Consider the following 23,639-nt stretch of genomic DNA (forward strand, 5'->3'; position numbering starts at 1 on the left):
TGATCCTGTGTCCCAGCAGCAGTCCAGTGATGATTAAAAAACTGCCATCAGGGTCCTGATATGTGTTACAGTGTGCAAACTGAATTCTTTTATGTATGAAGATGGAGACCCCACGCGCATATCTACTATAATTGGAGAAAAACCTATGGGGGCCCCAGCCAGAAGCCATCGAAGCACCATCCATGCCTGACAGGTGAGTTTCCTGCATAAAAAGGACATCAACTTTGTGTCAGGCCACATAATTCAGCACTTGTCTACGCTTCCTGGTGTTATTCAGACCACGCACATTCCATGTCAACAGTGAAAGCCCGGAAGGACCGGGCACATTCCCTAGCTGTAACATCCGAACTGCATCAAAATTATCAAAATAGTACAATCATGTATGACATTCCACAAAATAATCTTTATCTTCTGCAAGCTGGAAAAACCGTAATTAAACAAAGAACAAACCCCCCACCACCGCCCACCCAACCTCTTACATCCCAAAAAGAGGCACACCCAAACATAGCTACCAGTGCACTTAAAAGACGAAAAACTAAGCAAAGTGAGCGGATCAGAGGAAACAAAGTGCAGCATCAAAACAATAAAGAAAACCACAGTTGTGTACACCATGGGGCATGGCAACACCACGCCGGTCGGGCAAAACAGCAATCAAATACTCAATGTTGCGGAGCGGCACATGTGAAGGAAACCACCATTAATAGGACACTACAAAGGAGCATTGTAACACAGAAGGCAGGCAACCTGTCCCGGGTTGGGAGAAGAGGTCCACACTAGACTGCAATGCTTGCGACGGAGGGGAAGGTGGTCTCGGACCCTCAGAGCCAGCCATATAGTCCTTTTTGTAATCACGGAGTAATTCCTGCGCCTCAGTTGGAGTGTCAAACACCTGCGCCCTGCCATTTATGTCCACTCGCAATCGGGCAGGATAAAGCATACCATAGCGCAGGCCCAAGTTCTTCACCGTCGTCTTGAGTCCCTGGAATTTGCGCCTGGCCTCCTGCACCATGGGGGAAAATCCAGGAAAAACAAGAGTCTGCTACCCTGCCATTGGATCTCTCCCAGGTCACGAGCCGCACGCAAAGCAGTGTCGCAATCACAAAAGTTCATAAGCCTGGCAATGATGGGCCTAGGAGGTTGACCAGGCTTAGGACGGGGGCCCAATGATCTGTGAGCTTGTTCGACCACAAAGCCCTGAGTGAAGGAGTCTTTGCCAAACAGATCTGAGAGTAGTTGTTCCACAAATGCGTCCATGCGGCCAGTGGATGTTGATTCCGGTACGCCAAGGATTCGGATGTTGTTGCGGCGACTCCTGGCTTCCAAATACTCCTTCTTGATGGCGACATCTTTAAGGATCTTCTCAACCTGTTCCAGCCACTTTGAGGAGGAAGCCCGTCCTCTATGTCTGAGACCCTGGACTCGACCACATCCAGGTCATGAACCTGGATCTTCGTGTTCATCCCCGCCAACTTGGTGTCCAGATCGTCGAGACGGCCCTCCAGAATTTTAAACCCTGCTCTCATCTCTGCCAGCAGGGCTGCAACCAGGGGTGACGATCCATCCGCGTCATGGGGGGCCGGGACCTCCACCGTCTGGTCTACCGGGGCCTCCGCCGCAGCGCCCAGGGCCCTGTCGAACTGGAGCTTGGGTTGTTTGGGGTCTTTCTTCACCATGGTCGCCAAAGTAATGGGAGGGAGATCCCGTGCTCAGCAGGAAGACACCGCATCGCTGACCTAGCGGCGAACACGAAGACCAGGCAGAAGAAACCAGGGGAGTCTGGCAGCAAATCCACTTAGGTGGTCAGGTACGGAGTCGTCCCCAAACAGTGATTGATCATGGACACCAGGCAGCCAGGGGAGGCAGCCCGGCCGCAACCAACAGAGAGTGGCAATCTAATTAAATAGGCGACAGAGAGGGTAGCAGGAATGTCTGCTAGGTATGAACCAATAGCCGCCGGTCAAGTGTGGGCACTAAAGCAAAGACACAGCCAAAGTGCTAGGCACCGATGAGCTCGACACAATCAGCCAGGAGCAGGGTATCCACCATGCCAGCCGCAGATAGAAATGGGCCCCAAGCAGACAGGGACGTGTGAGCCGGGAAAGTAGACAGGCCGGCCAACAGCGGCGCAGGAGGAGCGGGCAGCAGGATCATGGCAGTCCGGGCCCAAATCAGGCTCTGCCGTACTGGACTCCCTCAGGGATACCCACAGCCAAAACAGGGACGGGGACCTAAACGCCAGGGGAGCACCCCCAGGGCGGACCCCTAACCACCGCAGGAGGCAGGCAACCCCCCAGGTTCCGAGGGGGGGAAGCCTACACAGCCCCAGCCGCCCCGGCACAGCCCCAAATACCAGCCCCTGACCCGTAGCCCAATCCCCTGCCGGCCCCGAAACTCGAGTTCCCGGTGTCGAGGATCGCACCAGGCCGCAAAGACCCGAGGCTCGCCCCAGGCCTGGGACCCGAACCGGAGAGCGCAGCGGCCAGAAAGCAGGCGGCAGACAGGAGGGAGAGGAAGGCCACGGAGCTATACTCAAGGCAGCGACGGACGCGGGCTTCCACTAACCCCAGGCAGCGACCCAGACTCACGGCGTAGGCCTCAGCGTCGTCCCGAGCACCGCGGAATCCGGAACTCCCTCCTGGCAGGTCGGATCAGCACATCTATCCGGGCGATGTGTGCAGCATATCCCCGGGCACGGCTGGGTAGTGTCCGGACTTGTCAGCTCACCCGAATCAGGCAAAGGTGAAGAGAAGCACGCCCGACCGGCGGAGCTTCAACCAGAAGCGTCCATCTTGGTCGCCTCTGAGACCACGCCCGACCACAACAAAAGTTAATTCTTGATTCAAATACATTAACAAGCATTTACAATGCAACGGTTTCGCCTTCGGAAAAGTTAGAGCTATTGGCATTGTAAATGACAAACTTTTTATTTATGACTCACTTTCCGGGCGGTGACCGATGCATAAAAACACTGGCAAACACTTAAGAAAAGATCATCATGCGAATCCTGCTCACCACACTATCCCGTCGCCCTCGACTGGCACGATCTGAAGAGACAGTACTTTCACTTTCATCATCTGTAGACTTTAAATATGAATACTCAGTTGGATGCACATCACAAACACGCACCTATCTCGAAAACAGTTTGGCAGAAGTGGTATTAAGTAATTAAAATGTAGAAATCATAGGCCACTCCAAAAGGTTCGTTTTTATACGATAGATATACTGTAACGTAACAAGGGGTATGACCCCCCCCCCCTCTGTAACCCCCAAAAGACGGGGGACCTGAACTAAAAAAAATACATCTCTCGAAGGAAAACCTCCATAAACATTCTTAATCGCAATCAGCCATTTACAGCAGTCGGTTTCCGAGTACCTTTGAACCATCCAATCATAATAAGAGACAAATATACTGCTGTGGTGCACATAAACACTAGGATGCATCAAAAATGCCGCGTTGATTAATATTTATTACGTGAGTCAATACCGAGTACACATTAACCCCTTCGATGCTCATGACGGAACGGTTCTGTCATGAGCATCGGTTGAGCTGTGCTCATGACGGAACCGTTCCGTCATGACCACGCCCATTTCTGTTAGGGCTCAGCACCTGGCGGTAAATCGTACCGCACGCAAGGTGTTAAAAATGTCTTCATGACTTTCACTCAAAGAAAATGCCCTTGCGCGTTTCATATATGCTTGATACTTTAAGCTCAGATTCAAAGTGGAGAGTGGACAAAGTTTTTACTGCAATTTTTGTGAGTGGTCTATAAAAGAAATGTTGATCGAACATTTCTAATTATTTGTAAAGAAACTGCCTCCATCATAGGACGATCGGTTTCAGCGTATATTAATAATTCAGAAGGCCTCCCCTAGACAAAAAGCAAGGATCTTAAGGAAGGTGATAGGATACATTCCATACTGCTTTTTCAGACAAGTGGAGAGGTTCCTATATCGTGAAAAAATCTAGGCATGGTGAGATGAATTTCCCATAGCCAATCGAACATCTGGTGAGGTAGCGGTAAGCTCAGTGGGGGCCATATTTCGACCAACACACTGTCTCCAAACGGTCTACTGAATTCAGCCCGCTAGCTAAAAGCGGGGCAAACCAACTGGACCCCAAAGTTAAGAGAGCCTGTTTGCGGACTCACGAGGATGACTTGAGTTTCAGCGTCGTGGTTAAAGCAAGTAAGGTATAATCACAGGAACCTCTCCAACTGTAAATAAGATTAACAATGTAAACAACAATGCAGTACTGGGAGGCAGCAGCCTAGGTACTTGTAACCGATACTGCATGTTTATTAATAAAATAACCAAGTCGAGATAACACAGTCAGCTACTCTGTCTTCCTAGTGCAATCTAAATATGGCTCCAAATCCAGGCTTTCCGCCTAGTATATTATTATTATTGAAGAACTCTATAAGACGTCACACAATACATACATGCAGCTAAAAACGTGACACAAATCCTGGTAAAAGACTTCCTGGCGTTAAGTGTAGAGAATTTGAAGCTGAAGTGGGGTAAAGGGATGCGAGAGGTGACGAAAAAGGCGCAAGGGCAGGAACGAAAATGCCAAACAGCTAATCGCAAGTCACCCTAGTTCTAACAATTTACCTTATTCCAGGCACTAACAACAATGAACACATCTAATTGTTCCAGCTCGCACTACTCCACCAATACAAGGTAAGTTAATCCTGTCTGGCTCTGCATGGGTGAGGAGCGAGACAGCCCCTCCTGCTCGGCTTCGCGGAGTCTTCCGTTGCCAGGCAACACTTCCCAGCCGATCTTGTTGTGGCACAGCCTCCCCCTCACAGCGGGTCCCGTCGCAGCGGGACTTATCCTACGATCTCGGCACATGCCTCCTCCGCAGCGCTGAATGCAGGCAATGTTCTGGGGAAGTGTTGGCACTCCACAGATCTCTGGCGGTGCCGACTTGCGCACAACTTTAAAGGGACGACCTCCAGGGGCAGCTAACACTTTAGACGACCAGCTGGGTGTCGACATGCACCCCGGGACAAGGTTATCTGTTCCGGGTAGTCTACCAATGTTATAATCCTGCAAGTGGTGAGCCAACTCACTCGCCTTGCTCTTGTGGATAGCCGGCGCCCACCAGGCCTGCAAGTTAACTGCTCTGACCGAAGGGGGGCGGTTTATTCGTAGGCCGGTATGTCTTTCTACGGGGCGTCAACTTTGGGACTCAGCCAAGTTAACGCTTTCCTGGTTTAGGGTTGTGTGTATGTACAAGACCAACTGCAACGCATGAAACGGGTCGTAACCTGGCAAGAAGCATTAAGAAAAACACGCGCCTTCAAAACAGTTGCATATCGCGGCACTATAACCGCAGTCTACCCAGTGCACATTATAGACCATGCCCCGCCGCCCCTGGGGGATTTACACACGCTTTGAGCAAAAATGACAATTGTGAGCAAACAAAATACATGAGGGGAAGTTTAAAGACGGCACTGCGGAGCTTATAACCGCCGCGGGCGGCACACGGACAGCGGGAGGAGGGGCGGGAACGGGCAAACGGACAGCGGGAGGGGGTGGGAACAGGCTCACGGACAGCGGGAGGGGGGTGGGAATGGACAGCGGGACATCGCGCAACCCACCCCTGCAAAGGACACTTCCGAAATGGCAAAAACAAAGCTTTAAAACATTTTTTTTAAAACACGCCCACAGCCGCATGACGTGGGCAAAAGCCTAAAATTCTCGGGAACGCCCACGAATCTGCTCCGGCATTGACGGACAGATCTCTGTTCCAATGGCTAGCCTCCATTTATGGAGCTAGCCAATGGAACAGAGGAGCGGGACAACACACACATACTGTAGACATAAGATTTCGCCTGTGCGAAAAGCTGCGCAGTGCACAGCTTTCGACTGGCGAAACCTAAAAAAGACAGTAGAATAAAACTGCCTTAGTATACAAGTGAGGGTGATTAGGACTCGGAGACCTGAAGAAATTACATGTTTTAAAGAAATAATGGTGAAGTAGGTCGCGGGAATCCTTGCTTCATTTCTTCTCACCTCGATCTGTTTGCACTGGATGGCATGCATGTAGGCTTATAAAAATAATCCCCAAATGAAACACTTATAATTTTAAAAAACACTACGCAAAGCAGAACCAAATTAAACCTCATTCATAATGGCTGCATACATTATCATGCAGTACACTCCCTTCCCCCGAAGTTTAGGGAATTTGCTCATCTAGAAAATAAAAAAAAGCAGTGTAACACATCATGTGCTTGTCTTTCACAAACAACTGGAATATCTCTGTCTCAAAAGTCTTGTAGAGGTCAATCCCTCCAGTCTTACTTCATGGAAGTGAAGTGCGTGTCTAACATCAAAATAACATGCACAAAGGAGAAACTGTCCCACTGAAGCTCCACGTCTGCTGTGACTTCACTTACTCTGCTTGAGACATGCTATGGGGGCTGAAAAGACACACCGTTCTCAATGGCAAGAAATGCATTTTTAAAATACAGTGCCTCATCAAGTTAAGTGTTCAAAAGTGATATAGTCAAACCATTTAAAGAGCCATTATAATAGGATTAGCACCAGAGAAGGGTTACACAATGTATTCTGAAATACATTTGGGCCAACTCCAAAAACTATGAAAGTTTGCAAAACGTCTAAACCTGTTGTACTCAAAAGTAAAAAAATTATATAAAGCATAACAGGCATTGACATAGCCAATAGGTCTCACCTTTGGGACCTTGTGAGTGTTTATCCATGCAACACTTGATGCTGTTGCACCAAGGATATTGTGCTGGATAACTAAACACTTATAAGGTCCCAAAGGCGAGACCTATTGGCTATGCCAATGCTTGTTTTAACTGGCTCACCTCTAGGATGTGTCCATCTAGGACACTTAAAGCCACTCTTTCACATCATAGCTCTCGGGACAAAAAGATGTGGTTTAGCTTGTCCAGACTAAAAGGTTTACATTCTTTCTCGTGATCTTAATCTACAGTACCTGTATACTCGTTTTGTTTTCCCCCAAAAACCATGTGTTTCCCATTGGAAGCTTATTTGTAAAATACTACATACATGTGTCTCTTCTTTTACAAAAAATTGCACCAAGAAAGTCTGCACCTGTGTTGTCCAAGTACTGCAGAAACCCTGTATGTCAAGAGAGACTGCTGGTACCAACGTGCCAAAGGTTTCAGGTCACTACCCAAAGGAGAGAGTGAAGTTGTGTTAGGCAGGTTGGAACCACACAGCAAGGGAACTGCCCCTGACTGACTGAAGGGCTTCTGAGGATGTTTTGGATGACGTAGCACTTTCACTGGGCTCCGGTCAGGAGAGATGAAAGGACTTCTACCCCACTGGATAAAGCCAACTTACGTCTTCGTGATCTGGGAGCTGCTCCAACAACTGAGAAGGACTCAAGCAGCACTGCTCAGGAGAGAGAGCCTGCGCTGCCGGTTGGGCCGCGAGCAGCCCGACTTCTCTGAAATGAGCAGGACTCATGGGTGCTTGGTCCGAGAGCAGTCACTACTCCACCTAATTCCTCCATGCTGCGAGAGCAGATAAGACGTGAACTGGGCTAGTTGGGCCCCAGGGCACTTACTTCTAAAAGTGCTGCAGCACCATATAGGGACTTTTGACTGAAATCCTGAAGAGTCAAAGGGGAACAGCATAATAGTGTGCATTACCTGGATGCAACAACCAAGGAATGGAGAATAGCACCAAACATGTTGCACAAAGGAGGGTGTGCCACAAAACTGATAGCAATAATGAATAGTAACCAGCAGCCACTGGATTAACTGCAGATCTTAGATTCCAGAAGTATGTACAACGCCTCGTCAAGGGTAGTAAGCGCTATATATATGCAATCATAATGCAGTTCAATAAGGGAGGTCAATTTTGTGGACTCCATGGTGATAGGGAATGACACTGTGGGCTCCATTCCGAATGGAGCCATATGTCACCCACCCTGGCGCAACAGTGCAAATGTATTTCACTCAATACAGCATAAGATACTAGATAAGTAGCAGACCCTAATCTAGGCCTGCTCCGCTAGTACAGGTAAATACCACACACATTTTAGATGCTAATAGTGAGAGATGTTCATCACACACAGTAGTTCACAAATTCATAGTGATTATTTTGTAGTCACTTGTAAATATACAGATAAAAGAATTAATTAACCAGGGCAACAGCACAGTGAAAGACTGATTTCCGAATAATGTTGCATTCTCTTGATTAATTATCCCTGCTCATTCACAACAGGGCACCTGCACTGCCGCTTATTCCCCGCTGTGTAGTTTCAACACACAATGAGAAACCACAGGACTTAAACCCAAGCTTAGGCACGAAGTAACAACAAATAACTGCAGCTGACACAGCTGAAAAGGAATGTATTGTTGCTCTCCGAAGAGGTGATGTCATGGTAAGTCATTGTTTTTCCACATTTAAATAACAGTGAGCGCCATTTTTGCGTCCGAGACACGTTTTGGAGAATCACTTCTGGTTGCCGCGGCTTCACGTTTGTTACTCATCGGATTTTCCTCAAAGTGCAGCGGACAGGCTCCTCTTAAGGCACACTCATCGTTTATTTTCACACCTCCACTTTATAGTGGCATTTGTTGCAATATCTTCCTCCATTCCCTAAAGAGGACTCAGGCTCCAGAAGTATGTCAATAAGCCAAGCCGGGCTGAAGCGCACATGGCTGGCTTGATTCCATGAAGCGAACAGAAGCCCAGTTCTGCTGAGTCAGCAGCCTTGCTGTCAGAGGTGAGGTCAGGTGGAGAAGGCGCAACCATTGCGAAGCAGTTTGAAGCCGGTAACCCACACGCAGGAAACAGCTGATGTGTTTCTACAAAAAGCAAAGCCCACTTTTATTTATTTGGGGTTTTCTGCAACGGGGGCACGATCAAAGGGGTAAATAAGCGTCATTTAGATGGAATGGATGGACGTGAAGCATTTATAAGTTTACAGTTGTCCTAAGTAAGAAGATGACTGAAAGGGTGGAAGGATGAGTGACTACCATTGCTAACTATAATCAAAAAGGGTCCACCTCAGAAGGGGGTCTGTTTGTATGTATCCTGGTGTTTCTGGAATACACACATTTGTTTAAAATACCCCTCACACACCAAAAGGGCCCTTGGTGTCATGCTTCATCATCGGGGTCTTCCCGCCCGGCTGCCGGACGGGGCAGTGCTGCGACAAGCGACTACGCTGGAGCACCTTTTTAATGTGGGTGCTATGTGAGTGAAATGGAGTGAGTGTCAGTGAGGTCAGGAGTGATAGGAAGGTGATGTTAAAAAATACCTGGCCTAGTGATACAAAAACTATTTAATAAACACTGGCTGGTATTGTTAAAAAAGTGAAGTCGGAAAGGATAAGCGGGGTTATGTGCTTACTTTCCTATGTGGGTCGACATGTTTCGGGGCTCCATGCCCCTTCGTCAGGACCGGGGTTAATGATCCCCCTGTCACTCACTAGAAAGTCGCCACAATGGGTGTATTTACAAAAAAAGGTGAAGGTAAAGGGAACTATGTGTATGGATATAAAATTAATATTCTAATACACATCCCTTACTAACAAGCTACTCATGTAGTATGCCTAAAAAGACAAGAGCACAGGGTTATTAATGCGCGGATCCCAAAGCGCTATTAACTAAGTACCTGTAAAGAAAGGGACAAACAAACAAATAGTTGTTCTCCATCCTTAGGAAGAAACCCAGGGAGGGATCTGTACTTTTTCAATGGTAGTCATACACACAAACAGAAATCACACATTCCATACATTTGTAGTAGCGAGAGGTTGGCTGTACATACTTATTATGATGAGGACCAATGCCTCATGGGCCAACAGGAGATGGAGGGGTATTGGGGGGGTCCAGCTGCAGGTGGGATAGAAAATAACACAGAGATGCATATGTAGAAGGTTCCTAAAAGGTTTAACAATGGCACCTCATATGCCTCTATTTTCTAGTCCTTCAATTCGGCTATGCCGTACTTACTCAACTCCCAGCCTCTATGTGCTTCCTCCTCCGTCCGTGGCCTCCGTGGTAATGAGGATGGAGGTCGGGCGGGAGTTTAAGTAGCTATGGTAATTGGTTAAGTGGGGTGGGTCTGATTGCCGATGTCCGACACCTGTAATAGAACAGATGGAGTGCCGGTATCTGGTTAATGTGGTGGCCATGTGTAAGGTATTCGCCTCCCGAGGGTTAATAAGGACTGGAATTCTGGGTTGAGAGATCCCCAGTAGTCTAAGTATTCTGATGCATAATTTCTAAATGAGATAGTATCGGAAAAAAGGCTGGGGTGCGGCCGCCGTGGAGGACGGTGCGGTGTCCTTGCACCGCGCATGCGCCGAGACGCTCGGCGCTAACCGCGCATGCGCGAACAGACGCGGTGCAGACTGAGCATGCGCGGAGAAACGTGTTCCGACTCCGCGCATGCCCAGTGTGGCCCGCTAAGCAGAACAAAGTCGCTGCTTCCCCCGGTTTCCCTAGTGACAATGTTATTTCGAATCACACAGATTCTTGAAAGCCGGACTGTAGATACAGCGCTGGCGCTATTGTTTAGAGTCACAAGGATCATTAGAAAATGATCATTTAGTGATACAGTTAAAAAAGAGCATTTAAGCTGGGTTGCTGATACAGGGAATATGGAAGCAATGGTGACAATGAAATAATATGGTTCATCGGATTGCTAAACTTATTGCCAGACACATAGAAGGCAGCAGGTTGAGTGAAAGTTTCAAGGTTAAAAGAAAACAATATTCAGCAGCAGCTCTTAAGGAGAAACACAGACAGAGACAGCTGTTTGTGCAGCCATAATCAGGGATTCAAACAAGACCAGGGTATATCATCATTCAGTCCGGTACGATGTGTACCTAGACGATGTACCCAGCGTTGTTCCTTTTCTAGTAAGTTTCTGTCATTTTTGAACACCTCTATGACTGTCCATTTCAGGTCGTGGAGCACCTTTTTAATGTGGGTGCTATGTGAGTGAAATGGAGTGAGAGTCAGTGAGGTCAGGAGTGATAGGAAGGTGATGTTAAAAAATACCTGGCCTAGTGATACAAAAACTATTTAATAAACACTGGCTGGTATTGTTAAAAAAGTGAAGTCGGAAAGGATAAGCGGGGTTATGTGCTTACTTTCCTATGTGGGTCGGCATGTTTCGGGGCTCCATGCCCCTTCGTCAGGACCGGGGTTAATGATCCCCCTGTCACTCACTAGAAAGTCGCCACAATGGGTGTATTTACAAAAAAAGGTGAAGGTAAAGGGAACTATGTGTATGGATATAAAATTAATATTCTAATACACATCCCTTACTAACAAGCTACTCATGTAGTATGCCTAAAAAGACAAGAGCACAGGGTTATTAATGGGCGGATCCCAAAGCGCTATTAACTAAGTACCTGTAAAGAAAGGGACAAACAAACAAATAGTTGTTCTCCATCCTTAGGAAGAAACCCAGGGAGGGTTCTGTACTTTTTCAATGGTAGTCATACACAAAAACAGAAATCACACATTCCAAACATTTGTAGTAGAGAGAGGTTGGCTGTACATACTTATTATGATGAGGACCAATGCCTCATGGGCCAACAGGAGATGGAGGGGTATTGGGGGGGTCCAGCTGCAGGTGGGATAGAAAATAACACAGAGATGCATATGTAGAAGGTTCCTAAAAGGTTTAACAATGGCACCTCATATGCCTCTATTTTCTAGTCCTTCGATTCGGCTATGCCGTACTTACTCAACTCCCAGCCTCTATGTGCTTCCTCCTCCGTCCGTGGCCTCCGTGGTAATGAGGATGGAGGTCGGGCGGAGACAGAGACAGCTGTTTATCCTAAGGCTATCATCAAAAAGGGCCAGAAGCGAGCCCGCAACAATAACAGAGAGGCCCTACTAGAAGAAACAGAGGCAAAAGAACCTGACCCTAGACCCATCTGTGTTACAATGTATAACACCAACTCTAACAAAATCACGAAAATCATCAACAAACATTGGAGAATGCTAAATTGCGGCAAACTAGATTTTCCAAAACCAATGTTCTCGCACAGGAGAGGCAAGAATCTGAAAGATATATTGGTCCACACGAGACCCAGAACCACAGAGGGTAATGCCACTGTCAGACTTTCGGAGATAGGAGGCCACCACCCATGCGGTTCATGTACTTCTTGTCAGTACACACAAAAGAGCCGCACCATCAGGTTCTCCAACCAAACCGTTTGGGAACAACGCGCCTTCACAAACTGTAATAGTCGCAACGTGGTATATCTAATCACGTATCCCTGTGGTAAGGAATACGTAGGGATGACGAGCAGACCGGTAAAAGTTCGTATGAACGAACATCGCAGCAATGTACGCTGCAAGAAAACCACGGCGAAAATGGCGACACACTTTGTCACTGAGGGACATAGCATCCACGACCTGAAATGGACAGTCATAGAGGTGTTCAAAAATGACAGAAACTTACTAGAAAAGGAACAACGCTGGGTACATCGTCTAGGTACACATCGTACCGGACTGAATGATGATATACCCTGGTCTTGTTTGAATCCCTGATTATGGCTGCACAAACAGCTGTCTCTGTCTGTGTTTCTCCTTAAGAGCTGCTGCTGAATATTGTTTTCTTTTAACCTTGAAACTTTCACTCAACCTGCTGCCTTCTAGTTGTCTGGCAATAAGTTTTGCAATCCGATGAACCATATTATTTCATTGTCACCATTGCTTCCATATTCCCTGTATCAGCAACCCAGCTTAAATGCTCTTTTTTAACTGTATCACTAAATGATCATTTTCTAATGATCCTTGTGACTCTAAACAATAGCGCCAGCGCTGTATCTACAGTCCGGCTTTCAAGAATCTGTGTGATTCGAAATAACATTGTCACTAGGGAAACCGGGGGAAGCAGCGACTTTGTTCTGCTTAGCGGGCCACACTGGGCATGCGCGGAGTCGGAACACGTTTCTCCGCGCATGCTCAGTCTGCACCGCGCCTGTTCGCGCATGCGCGGTTAGCGCCGAGCGTCTCGGCGCATGCGCGGTGCAAGGACACCGCACCGTCCTCCACGGCGGCCGCACCCCAGCCTTTTTTCCGATACTATCTCATTTAGAAATTATGCATCAGAATACTTAGACTACTGGGGATCTCTCAACCCAGAATTCCAGTCCTTATTACCCCTCGGGAGGCGAATACCTTAAACATGGCCACCACATTAACCAGATACCGGCACTCCATCTGTTCTATTACAGGTGTCGGACATCGGCAATCAGACCCACCCCACTTAACCAATTACCATAGCTACTTAAACTCCCGCCCCGACCTCCATCCTCATTACCACGGAGGCCACGGACGGAGGAGGAAGCACATAGAGGCTGAGAGTTGAATAAGTACGGCATAGCCAAATTGAAGGACTAGAAAATAGAGGCATATGAGGTGCCATTGTTAAACCTTTTAGGAACCTTCTACATATGCATCTCTGTGTTTTCTATCCCACCTGCAGCTGGACCCCCCCAATACCCCTCCATCTCCTGTTGGCCCATGAGGCATTGGTCCTCATCATAATAAGTATGTACAGCCAACCTCTCTCTACTACAAATGTATGGAATGTGTGATTTCTGTTTGTGTGTATGACTACCATTGAAAAAGTACAGATCCCTCCCTGGGTTTCTTCCTAAGGATGGAGAACAACTATTTGTTTGTTTGTCCCTTTCTTTACAGGTACTTAGTTAATAGCGCTTTGGGATCCGCCCATTAATAACCCTGTGCTCTTGTCTTTCTAGGCATACTACATGAGTAGCTTGTTAGTAAGGGATGTGTATTAGAATATTAATTTTATATCCATACACATAGTTCCCTTTACCTTCACCTTTTTTTGTAAATACACCCATTGTGGCGACTTTCTAGTGAGTGACAGGGGGATCATTAACCCCGGTCCTGACGAAGGGGCATGGAGCCCCGAAACATGTCGACCCACATAGGAAAGTAAGCACATAACCCCGCTTATCCTTTCCGACTTCACTTTTTTAACAATACCAGCCAGTGTTTATTAAATAGTTTTTGTATCACTAGGCCAGGTATTTTTTAACATCACCTTCCTATCACTCCTGACCTCACTGACACTCACTCCATTTCACTCACATAGCACCCACATTAAAAAGGTGCTCCAGCGTAGTCGCTTGTCGCAGCACTGCCCCGTCCGGCAGCCGGGCGGGAAGACCCCGATGATGAAGCATGACACCAAGGGCCCTTTTGGTGTGTGAGAGGTATTTTAAACAAATGTGTGTATTCCAGAAACACCAGGATACATACAAACAGACCCCCTTTTGAGGTGGACCCTTTTTGATTATAGTTACTTGTGCATGAGGAGGACGTGCCCACCTCAGTGCCACGCGGCTCTACCTCTTCCTCCCTCTTGTTGATCTCCTTACTGACTACCATTGCTGACATAGATTAGGCATCAAGCATCCAGACCAACACCCCCATGCTGGCTGCCATGTAGTGATACTCCACTACACACACAGCATTGGTAGAGTTAGGCCAAGAAGGTTACAATAACCCCACCCTACAAAACACCTCTGAGGGATACCCACATCACACAAACTACCCACGGACACCAACGTGGCAGAGGAACAAAATTGGTAGAGAACCTCTCCAGGAGGAATCACAGCCACAGACAGCCCGAGGCAAAGTAACTGGCGGACGCAGTGCCTCGCAAATAATGAGCAACTCCAAGTGTATGCAATGAAAACCATCGTAGACAACAATATGAATCAGTGACACGAAAACGTGCATTTGTTTACCTTGAACGCCAGATCAATGTGGAAGTCTCTGGCTCGAAGGAACCGAAATAAGAACTCGTCTGACAAACCCAGGGGCCAGCGCGAGCCCTCGTTCTCAGCTTTCTGCCGTATGACAAGGATCGCCTTCTTTACTACTGCAGCGTGGCTGGGCAAATCGTTGAGTTTGGGGTTGCCTCTGTTGAAATCCGCGGGCTCTTCGGACATGCTGCTGTCGCTGAATGAAACGTATCAGACAGGGAGGGGGGCGGCAGCGCTCCCACACCTTCCCACTCCTCTACGTCGTCAAAGGTGCCTGAATGAGGCATGCCGATAGCTGCCCTAACACACCCCGCAGCTATGGGGAAAGTTATCCGCCCTCCCCTATGGATTCAGCCCTCCTCCTTCTCGGCCCCCAGGGTTACAACAGTCACTTGACGCGCGCGCAGCCTACGTAGTGGTTAATCCGTCCAATGCGAATGCCCTGGAGATCCTGATCTGATGAAATGTGATGTCGACCTGTTTGCTAACGATTGCAGGTTTTCGCAAGCGACCTTTATCGTTGCACTTGTGTTTGTTGACAGTCCTGCCTCCTTCCGTACTGTGACACCGCTTCACAAACAGTGGTTCTTGCAACCCAAAACAAGCACTTACGGGCACACGCACAGCGGGAGGGGGGGGCGGGAACGGACAGCGGGAGGGGGGCGGGAAATGCACGGACAGCGGGAGGGGGGTGCGGGAACGGCACACGGTCAGCGGGAGGGGGGGCGGGAACAGGCACTCACCTGGACTTCTTCCGGTGGCGGTCGGCCTGGAATAAACAAAACACACCTAAAAAAAAAACGCCCACCGCCGAGATGACACGCACAGAGGGGCGGAGAGGGAAGAAATCGCGGGAACGCCCACGAATCTGGTCCGGCCATGACAGACAGATCTCTGTTCCAATGGCTAGCCTCCATTTATGGAGCTAGCCAATGGAAACCGAGGCGGGGACCAGAGCACTCTACTCTTCTCATAAGGTTTTCCCTGCAGCTGCGCAGTGCGCAGCTCGCCAGGCAAAACCTAAAAATCACTATTACCTGCTGCCCAAGCCAGTCTCATAGCTGTGGGGGCCTGTAATAGTCCGAATTTTCACACTTGTAGGATTACAATGGTTATTAGTTGTGTTGTTGTTATCATTGGCAGCATAGCAGGGGAAATGTGTGATGCAAGCTGCAGTGGCCTCCTGGCACATATTTTCTTTTTTACAAATTAAGCACTGATCGTGTCAAATCTGCATGTCTGACACTCACGTCTTATTGTGTGTTATAATATTTCTCCCATCGGTTTATCCTCGGAGGCCTAATGACAAGGACCTTCCGTGGAACAGGTCCCTGCAGCCCACTCCCTGTGCTCGGAGTGAGACGGCTATAAATCGAATTGTCTACCTTTCGTTTAGTTGTGTTCTTAAACTGAAAAATGTCGGTATGATTGCGGTCGGCACAACTGTAGATTATTGCTTTTTGTCACGAATGCAATGAAATCCCAAGATTTTAAACATGTATGTATTTGGAGTTAAGTATAAGTAAATGATCTTTTCATTTGTAGGCATCGACCCTCATGTCCTCTACGTTCAGGTTCTCCTACACTCTTTTTACCCTTATCCCTGCTTTGCCAGAGTGTCTCTCACGTGTTGCTGCTGCTCAGCCTTCTCATCATGTAGGTTCCTTGGCTTACCCATCACTCCTGCGCAGTTCTCCCTCCCTGTCCATCCTTACCTGTTTTCATTTGTTTCAGTTGTCTTCACTCACCCATTCACTCTCATGTTTTCTTCTCAGGCTCACAATGTCCCCCGAACAGCAGAAAGAGTTCTGGCGAAATGTGCAGTTCACTGTGGACAAAGATGTGGTGCGGACAGATCGCAGCAACCCCTTCTTTCGTGGAGAGGATAACCCCAACGTGGAGTCCATGAGGTGATTCCTCACACTGACCTTTCATCACCTACCTACACTCCTATAGAGGCCCGTCCTGTCTAAGCTCAACCCTCTTTAGCCCTGTATGAACTCTATAATCTTCTTTTACCCTCTGCCACTTTGCACTTTCCCAAACCACCTACCAGCGCCATCTGCAACCTTCTACATTCACCACCTACATTCCTCCTACCACATTTGCCCTGTGCCATCACCAACTACCACCATGCCAATTAGCTTATACAAGTATTCAGGTCTACCTCTATTACCATAGGGCATGTCCAGGAAGGTATAGACGGATTAGAGATCATCAGTGGAATACAGTGGAGATTGAGCAGCATCATAAACCTTCACACTGGAGAGGAATTGTCTATGAATTCAATCTGTCCATATGCTATACAAGTCAGTGTTATGTCCTTGGATGTGTAGGGCGAGGTTTCACTAATAGAAAAGAATTATGCATTCATTACCAGCATACACATCACTAACTAAGCATAATCTTGAGTTTATAAACTGAATAATTGAGCCCACACTCTGGAGGCTAGAGCAGGAACTATTGTGCCTTGCTCTTGAGGCTACTTCCTGTGTATGGTGTCGAGTTTGAGGATGTCACATTCCATGCTTTTCCCAAGCACAGGGGCCTAATCTGGTATGTAAAACATGAGGAATAGGCGAGATAGTATATGAACCAGAGGTATACCTAGAGTATTGGAGACTTGGGAGAGAGACTGTGAGATAACTACAGTGTATACATTGTATAAATCCGTAGTGCAGGTAAGCATATTACTGTTGAGATGTGGTTTTACTAAAGTGGTGATAAATTAAGACTTAATGGAGTGGAAGCGAAAGTGACCTTAAAATAGCGTAGCAGAAAATTGCTCAAAATTAGGATTGGGCATTCTTTGTGATTGTATTAATGGGGAAAGAGACGTGTTGAAGTAGTGATAATTTAAGAAAAAATACAGAGCTCTAAGGCTACGTTGGGGCTATTCTAAAGGTGTGCAGCATACCTGGAAAATACAGAAGCGATGGGCGTCCCAATCCCTATCTGCTGCCACTGTCTATGTATTTAATTTGTTTAGTCTGAGCTTGCTTGCAGGATGAGATGTGAAACAATCCCCCTGAACTCTCCTCATATACTTCCTCTTCTTAAGGAGGATCCTGCTGAACTATGCCATCTACAACCCAAGCATTGGGTACTCTCAGGGCATGTCAGACCTGGTGGCTCCAATCTTGACAGAAGTGCTGGACGAGTCAGATACTTTCTGGTGTTTTGTGGGCTTGATGCAGAATACCATCTTCATCAGCTCCCCGAGGGACGAGGACATGGAAAAACAACTGGTAAGCCTGTGCAATGTGGGTATGCAGCAATGCCTTTCTCTGGGGTTGGTTGATGTTCTGAGAATAATAGCAGTACACCCCTAAGGGCAGAGAAGGTGTATAGGCCTGTTGTAGTACCCACCCCCTTCTGGTCTAAGCTGTGAAGCACTATGTCAGTAACCCTCTCAGAGTGGGTGTCCAAGGTACACAACTGCAGCAGTACATCTCTGAGAGGAAGGCAGGGTGCAGGAAAGTAGTAGTATAGCTCTGGGAGTGGATGTTTGACTTCAGCAACAACCTTTTGAGGTGAGTGGGTAGTATGGGACAGCAGCAGGCCCTCCTTTTAAAAGGCATTGCAGCAGCCAGCAGTAAAACATTGGGAGTGCTCAAAGATCTGAGATAGGGATGATGGGTTCAGATATTGGATTGTGGTTGTGATGCGTCAGCAGATTAGGCCCAGCGGATGGCATAATCTTGGGTGCAGGACTTTGGGAGAGAAGAGATTGACTCGCAAGGCTGACAGCTTGTTGAAGGACATGGGGAACTGGTTTAGATGTTATCATTTATGGAGAGGGGCTTTGAGAATGACAGTAGCAAACCTGAAAGCTGATGCACTGATTTTTCAGATGTACCTTCGAGAATTGCTGCGACTGATGCACCCCCAGTTCTACCAGCATCTTGTCTCTCTGGGCGAGGATGGTCTGCAGATGCTCTTCTGCCACCGCTGGATCCTCCTCTGCTTTAAACGCGAGTTCCCATGTGCGGAGGCACTGCGCATCTGGGAGGCTTGCTGGGCGCACTACCAGGTTAGCATGCAATGATTTGTGCATTATCAAGATGTACATTCATCTTGCCAATAGTAAAAACATTTTACTTCTGTTTTGTGGATTGACAACATAACATGCAAATTCGACTCATTTATTGAAAAGCAAAATACTCTATAAAAGGGTTTCTGATATTTATGTACCACTTTTTTGTGATACCAAGTACAAACAAAATAAGGGAGGTGGCAAGGAAACCTGAACCGTGTTCTTTTCAGGCGTTCACGGTTATTGCCTGTTTCAAAACTCGTTTAGTCTTCGAGCAACACATTGATTAGTTATGCATTTCACTAAATAGAAAATGAAAGAGAATATCTGAACTCAATTACATGATCCACAGTACTCGCTTGATGTTCTGGTTACTGTAATTGTAATAGCTTTTCTAGCATAGCTTTCGTCCCATTACTGTGACTCAGGAATATTTGCTCGTCTATGCCTTACCTTTCACTTCATTAATACAAAGGGGTTCTTTTCGGGTCATTCACAAACACAAATGACACTTTTTAAGGTCAACTAATGAACTCCTCTGTTTTTAAAAGTTAATGGAGCATTTCAAAATAAGAACATTTGTTGAAGCAGCTCCAAGTTACAAGAGGGAAAAACGATAATGTTAAAATGTATTAGATGTTTTATTTATAGTTAAAAAGGAAATTATAATTCACAGGAAAACAAATAAAGTGTAAAGGACAAGGATGCTACAGTTGTTTGATGAGCTGGCAGCACCATGCACTGATGTGCAATAAAGTGCAAATAAAAACAACTGTCCAATTAACATATTAAGACATAACACAAAGGTTTTGGCTGTAGTAACTTGTAATCAGAGAACAAGCTGCTCTCCAAAAATCTGCCTGTATAAGGATTTCTTACATTAAAGCATTCCAGAACTGAAAATGTTGATGTTTTGACCCCACAAAATAATTTGAAGGGTTCTTCATCAGGACAAAGGTCTCAGGCCTTTCAGCGGAGCAATCCTTTCGAAACCTCGGCTTGGCTCTGCTGTATCAGACTATTTCATATGTCCAATAAACAGTAGAGGAGTCGGTGTAAAGAATTGTTAATAGGTGCTGTGAAAACATCTGCTAAAATTGTTGTAGTGTAGCAGAGTGCAAGCAAATAATAATGACCTCATATGTGAATTTTAAGTTGAATGTTGGATGCGTAAGATGTCAAGGAGACAAACATGTTTCTGTGTAGTAGGGTAAGTTGATTGAGAAGATGTCGCTGATTGTATAATTTCAAGAGGGACGAATAGGAGACCAGAATTTCTTAGGAATGCGTTCAGGTGGTACATCCCCAATAGAGCTTTACGATCCGCAAATTCTAAAACTTTAGCAATTCCTAAAATTAAAAAAAGGCAAACTGGGGAGGCATGCGTATCATATTCTGCACATCAAAATTATGGAATGTCCTCTCAGCACGTATCAGAGCCATTCCTTCCCCGTTGGAATTTAGAAAGGAGATTAAGACCTGGCCTTAACAATTAAATGTTTTGGTCTAGCAAGCTCAGCTTTTAGTCAGCGCCAAGACACCCAAGGGTAATCATTCTTTACAGTTCCTTAACATAACTGCGGGACTTTGCCTTATGGCTAAAGTTCCCTCAACTTTTTGCTCTCCCCCTAGACCGTTTACCTGACATAGAGTTACCAATTTAGATGCTTTGGGTACTTTGCCACTGCTGATCAGTGTCAAAGTACAAGTGTTCCCTATGTAAAGTGTAATGGTAATTGGTTGACCATGATTGGTATGTTTGCCTTACCAGTAAAGTCCCTAGTGATGTGCACTGTGTGTGCCAGGGCTAGTAATGCAAAGGCGCGCAGAGAAGGGAACTCAGGCCTGCAGTGTAGGGCCTGCGCGCAGTTTGCCAAGTTAGCATGTTGTCCTGACAAGTGCAACCACTTGTCAGGCTTTACTTTCCCTTTTGCATAACACATTGGGCACCCCTGTTGTAGGTCCCGGGTAACATCCAGGGCAGGGTGCAGTGTAGGTAAAAGGCAGGACATATACAAAGGTGTGTGTTATGTCCTGACAGGGAAAAACACTCCATTTCTTTTTTCACTGCTGAAAGGCCATCCTGCCCATAGGACAGAATGGGGGAGGCTGGGTGTTGATTGTTAGCCTAGTTTCCTAGAAGTTTAAAGTGGACAGGTGAAGTGAAGTATCTATGAACTCAGTGTCATAACACATCTTTCTGTGAAAGTGGTTTTGTCATTAGGTGTTCAGAAACCACTCTTTTAGAAAGTGGTGAGTTGTGTGCTTTAAGCATTTCTGTGTGTCTTTGTTGAATGTGGATTGACTGTCTGGATCTGAGAGGTGAGTAGAGGTGGGAGAGGTCTTGACACAGGGAGGGGTTGAGATGGCAGCAGTCTGCCCTGCATCTGGAGAGTAGAGGGAGGAGAAGCCCGGGAGGTGGAAAGCCCTGGGCTGGTGCTATAAACCAACTGACCCATCTCCTGCTCAGTGATTAAGGATCCAGATCCTCCGTATCAAAGGGAGAAAGGTAACATTGGAGGGAGACACCCAGAACTGATTTAGAGAGGGGTCAGGGACCCCTGAGCACAATAAACTTCAGACATTAAGGGGTATAACTATGAGAGCTCAAACCCCTGAATGTTGGAATGAAACAGAAATGGATTGAGATTAAAAGGCTTGGACCAATTTCGTGGTCAAGAGGAACTTCTGCTAAGGAAGGAGCATCTGAAGAGACTGCTGGGAAAAGACCTACTCTTTCTTCGTGATCTGGGGCTGGTCTGCAGTTTGCTGTTCTCACCAAGGGAGAGGCTATTGGGACTTATGCTTGGAGGCGTTGGGTCCCCCTACTTGATGAAGACTGTGATGTGTCTTGAACCCCAAGGTTCCAAGATGAGCTGGCTCCCTGTTTGGAAACGCAGGAACATAAAAGTTTCCAGAGAAGTCCCAAGCAACACGGTGGCGCATGCTTTTGCAGCATGAGAACCTCAAAAGTTGTGCCTTGTGATAATGGACACGCAGGAGTAAGCAGAGTCTCGGACACGCACGGTGCGAGTTGCTGTGCAGCCAAGGCATTAGTGAGGAGCGCCTGGTCGTTGTGTGCACCGGGAGACAAGGTGAGACTCGGACGCGCAGGGTGCGTGTCGTTGTGCAAGCCAGGGTGTTGGTGAGGAGTGCCTGGTCGTGTGTACCGGAAGAAGAGAGGAGACTAAGACACGCAGGGTGCGTGTCGTGGTGTTGGTGAGGAGCGCCTGGTTGTTGTGTGCACCGGAAGAATAGAGGAGACACGGACACGCAGGGTGCGTGTCGTGGCGCCAACGAAGGCGTTGATTAGGAGCGCCTGGTTGTTGTGTGCACTGAACGAAGAAGTGAGTCTCGGACGCGCAGGGTTGCGTGTCGTGGTGCAGCCAAGGTGTTGATGAAGAGGGTCTGGTCTTGGTGTGCACTGAGCGAAGAAGTGAGTCTCGGACGCACAGGGTGCGTATCGTGGTGCAAGCCAGGGTGTTGGTGAAGAACGTCGGGTCATCGTGTGCACCGGGAGAAGAGGTGAGACTCTGACGCACAGTGTACATGTCGAGGTGCAGCCAAGGCGTTGGTGAAGAGCGCCTGGTCGTTGTGTGCACCGGATGAAGAGGTAGGATTCGGACGTGCAGGGTGTGTGTCAAGGTGCAAGCCAAGGCGTTGGTGAAGAGCGCCCGGTCATCGTGTGCACCAGAGACGAGGCAAGTCCCGGACATGTAGAGTACTTGTGTGTGGGTGCAACCAGAGGTGTTGGTGAGAAGTGCCTGGGTAGTGGGTGCACCGAAATCGAAGTAAGTTTCCACAGTGCTGAGTGCGGGTCTCAGTGTCCACTGAGACCGCCGGAAGGAGGGCCCGGTCATTGGGCCCTCGGAGTGAAACAGCAGCGGCCCGGACCGGCAGCCCTGGAGCAGCTGAGCCTGCTGGCCCGAGCTCACCATGCCCATTGACGGAGTTCTGGATCAAGGCCCAAGTCACTGAAGGAGGAGAGGAGAGGCGAGTGTGGTTGCGCCCCCCCCAGGTAACGTGGATCACCACCTGGGGTGGTGTGCGAGCCAGGAGGGACACTCTCTTGCCTCTAGCTTCTGTCAGCTGTTTGAGCCTCTTGCTTTGGCTTGGATCAAAGCCCGTGCTGGCCCATGGAGGGGCAGTACTGGGTCAGGAGTAAGAAGCGGTACTTTCTGTCATCATTGATCCATATTGGGTGCAACCGTTACCAGAGCACCTAAACTGTTGTATTACACTTTGCATTATTGCTGCTAAGAAAACTATTGAACAGTCGTATGACACCTGACCTTATTTGTGCCTGATGAACTACATGCTTGGTGCGCTACGCACTGCGTTATTTGCCCCTTGCACGGTACATGATTATAACGTGGCGCATTGCAATATTTCTTCACTGCACAGTACATGATTGTAGCATGACATATTGCTTTGTTCCTTCCTTGCACAGGGCATGCTGGTAGTGATACACATTGCATTATTCCTTCTATTGCAAAGTACATGACTGTGGTGCTACGTATGGCATTGTTTCTCTTATGCACAGTACAGGAGTATATTGTTACGCATTGCAGTATTTCTTTTCTTTTGCAACGTGTGATTCTAGCAATACGACTTGCCTAACCTTTTGGAATTGGTGACAAGTACAGCCAGTTTGTGATGTTTCCCTGCGATGGTGAAGTGATGACAATTGTATGTATAAAAAACGTTTTAATAAAATACTTTGAAATTAAAAAGAAGTAAGCTTAACTGTTGGTTAGAAGCAGTTATTGGGATTAGAACCTACCAAACCACCGAAAGGAATACTACCCTGTTAGAACCGGC

The 23,639-nt window shown here is 47.4% G+C and overlaps 1 protein-coding gene across 3 annotated transcripts in view; it reads left to right on the plus strand.

The window, feature by feature from the left end:
• Window positions 1-23,639, plus strand: part of TBC1D16 (TBC1 domain family member 16) — a 960,039-nt gene that overhangs the window by 831,212 nt on the left and 105,188 nt on the right. For all 3 annotated transcript variants that reach the window (XM_086931055.1, XM_086931054.1, XM_086931056.1), the window contains exons 9-11: window positions 16,558-16,692; window positions 17,844-18,030; window positions 18,636-18,815. In XM_086931055.1, coding sequence (XP_086787181.1) covers window positions 16,558-16,692; window positions 17,844-18,030; window positions 18,636-18,815 — 502 coding nt within the window. The remainder of the gene's footprint in view (window positions 1-16,557; window positions 16,693-17,843; window positions 18,031-18,635; window positions 18,816-23,639) is intronic.

This window comes from Lissotriton vulgaris, chromosome 7, assembly GCF_964263255.1.
Source record: "Lissotriton vulgaris chromosome 7, aLisVul1.2, whole genome shotgun sequence".
Classification (NCBI taxonomy): Eukaryota; Metazoa; Chordata; class Amphibia; order Caudata; family Salamandridae; genus Lissotriton; species Lissotriton vulgaris.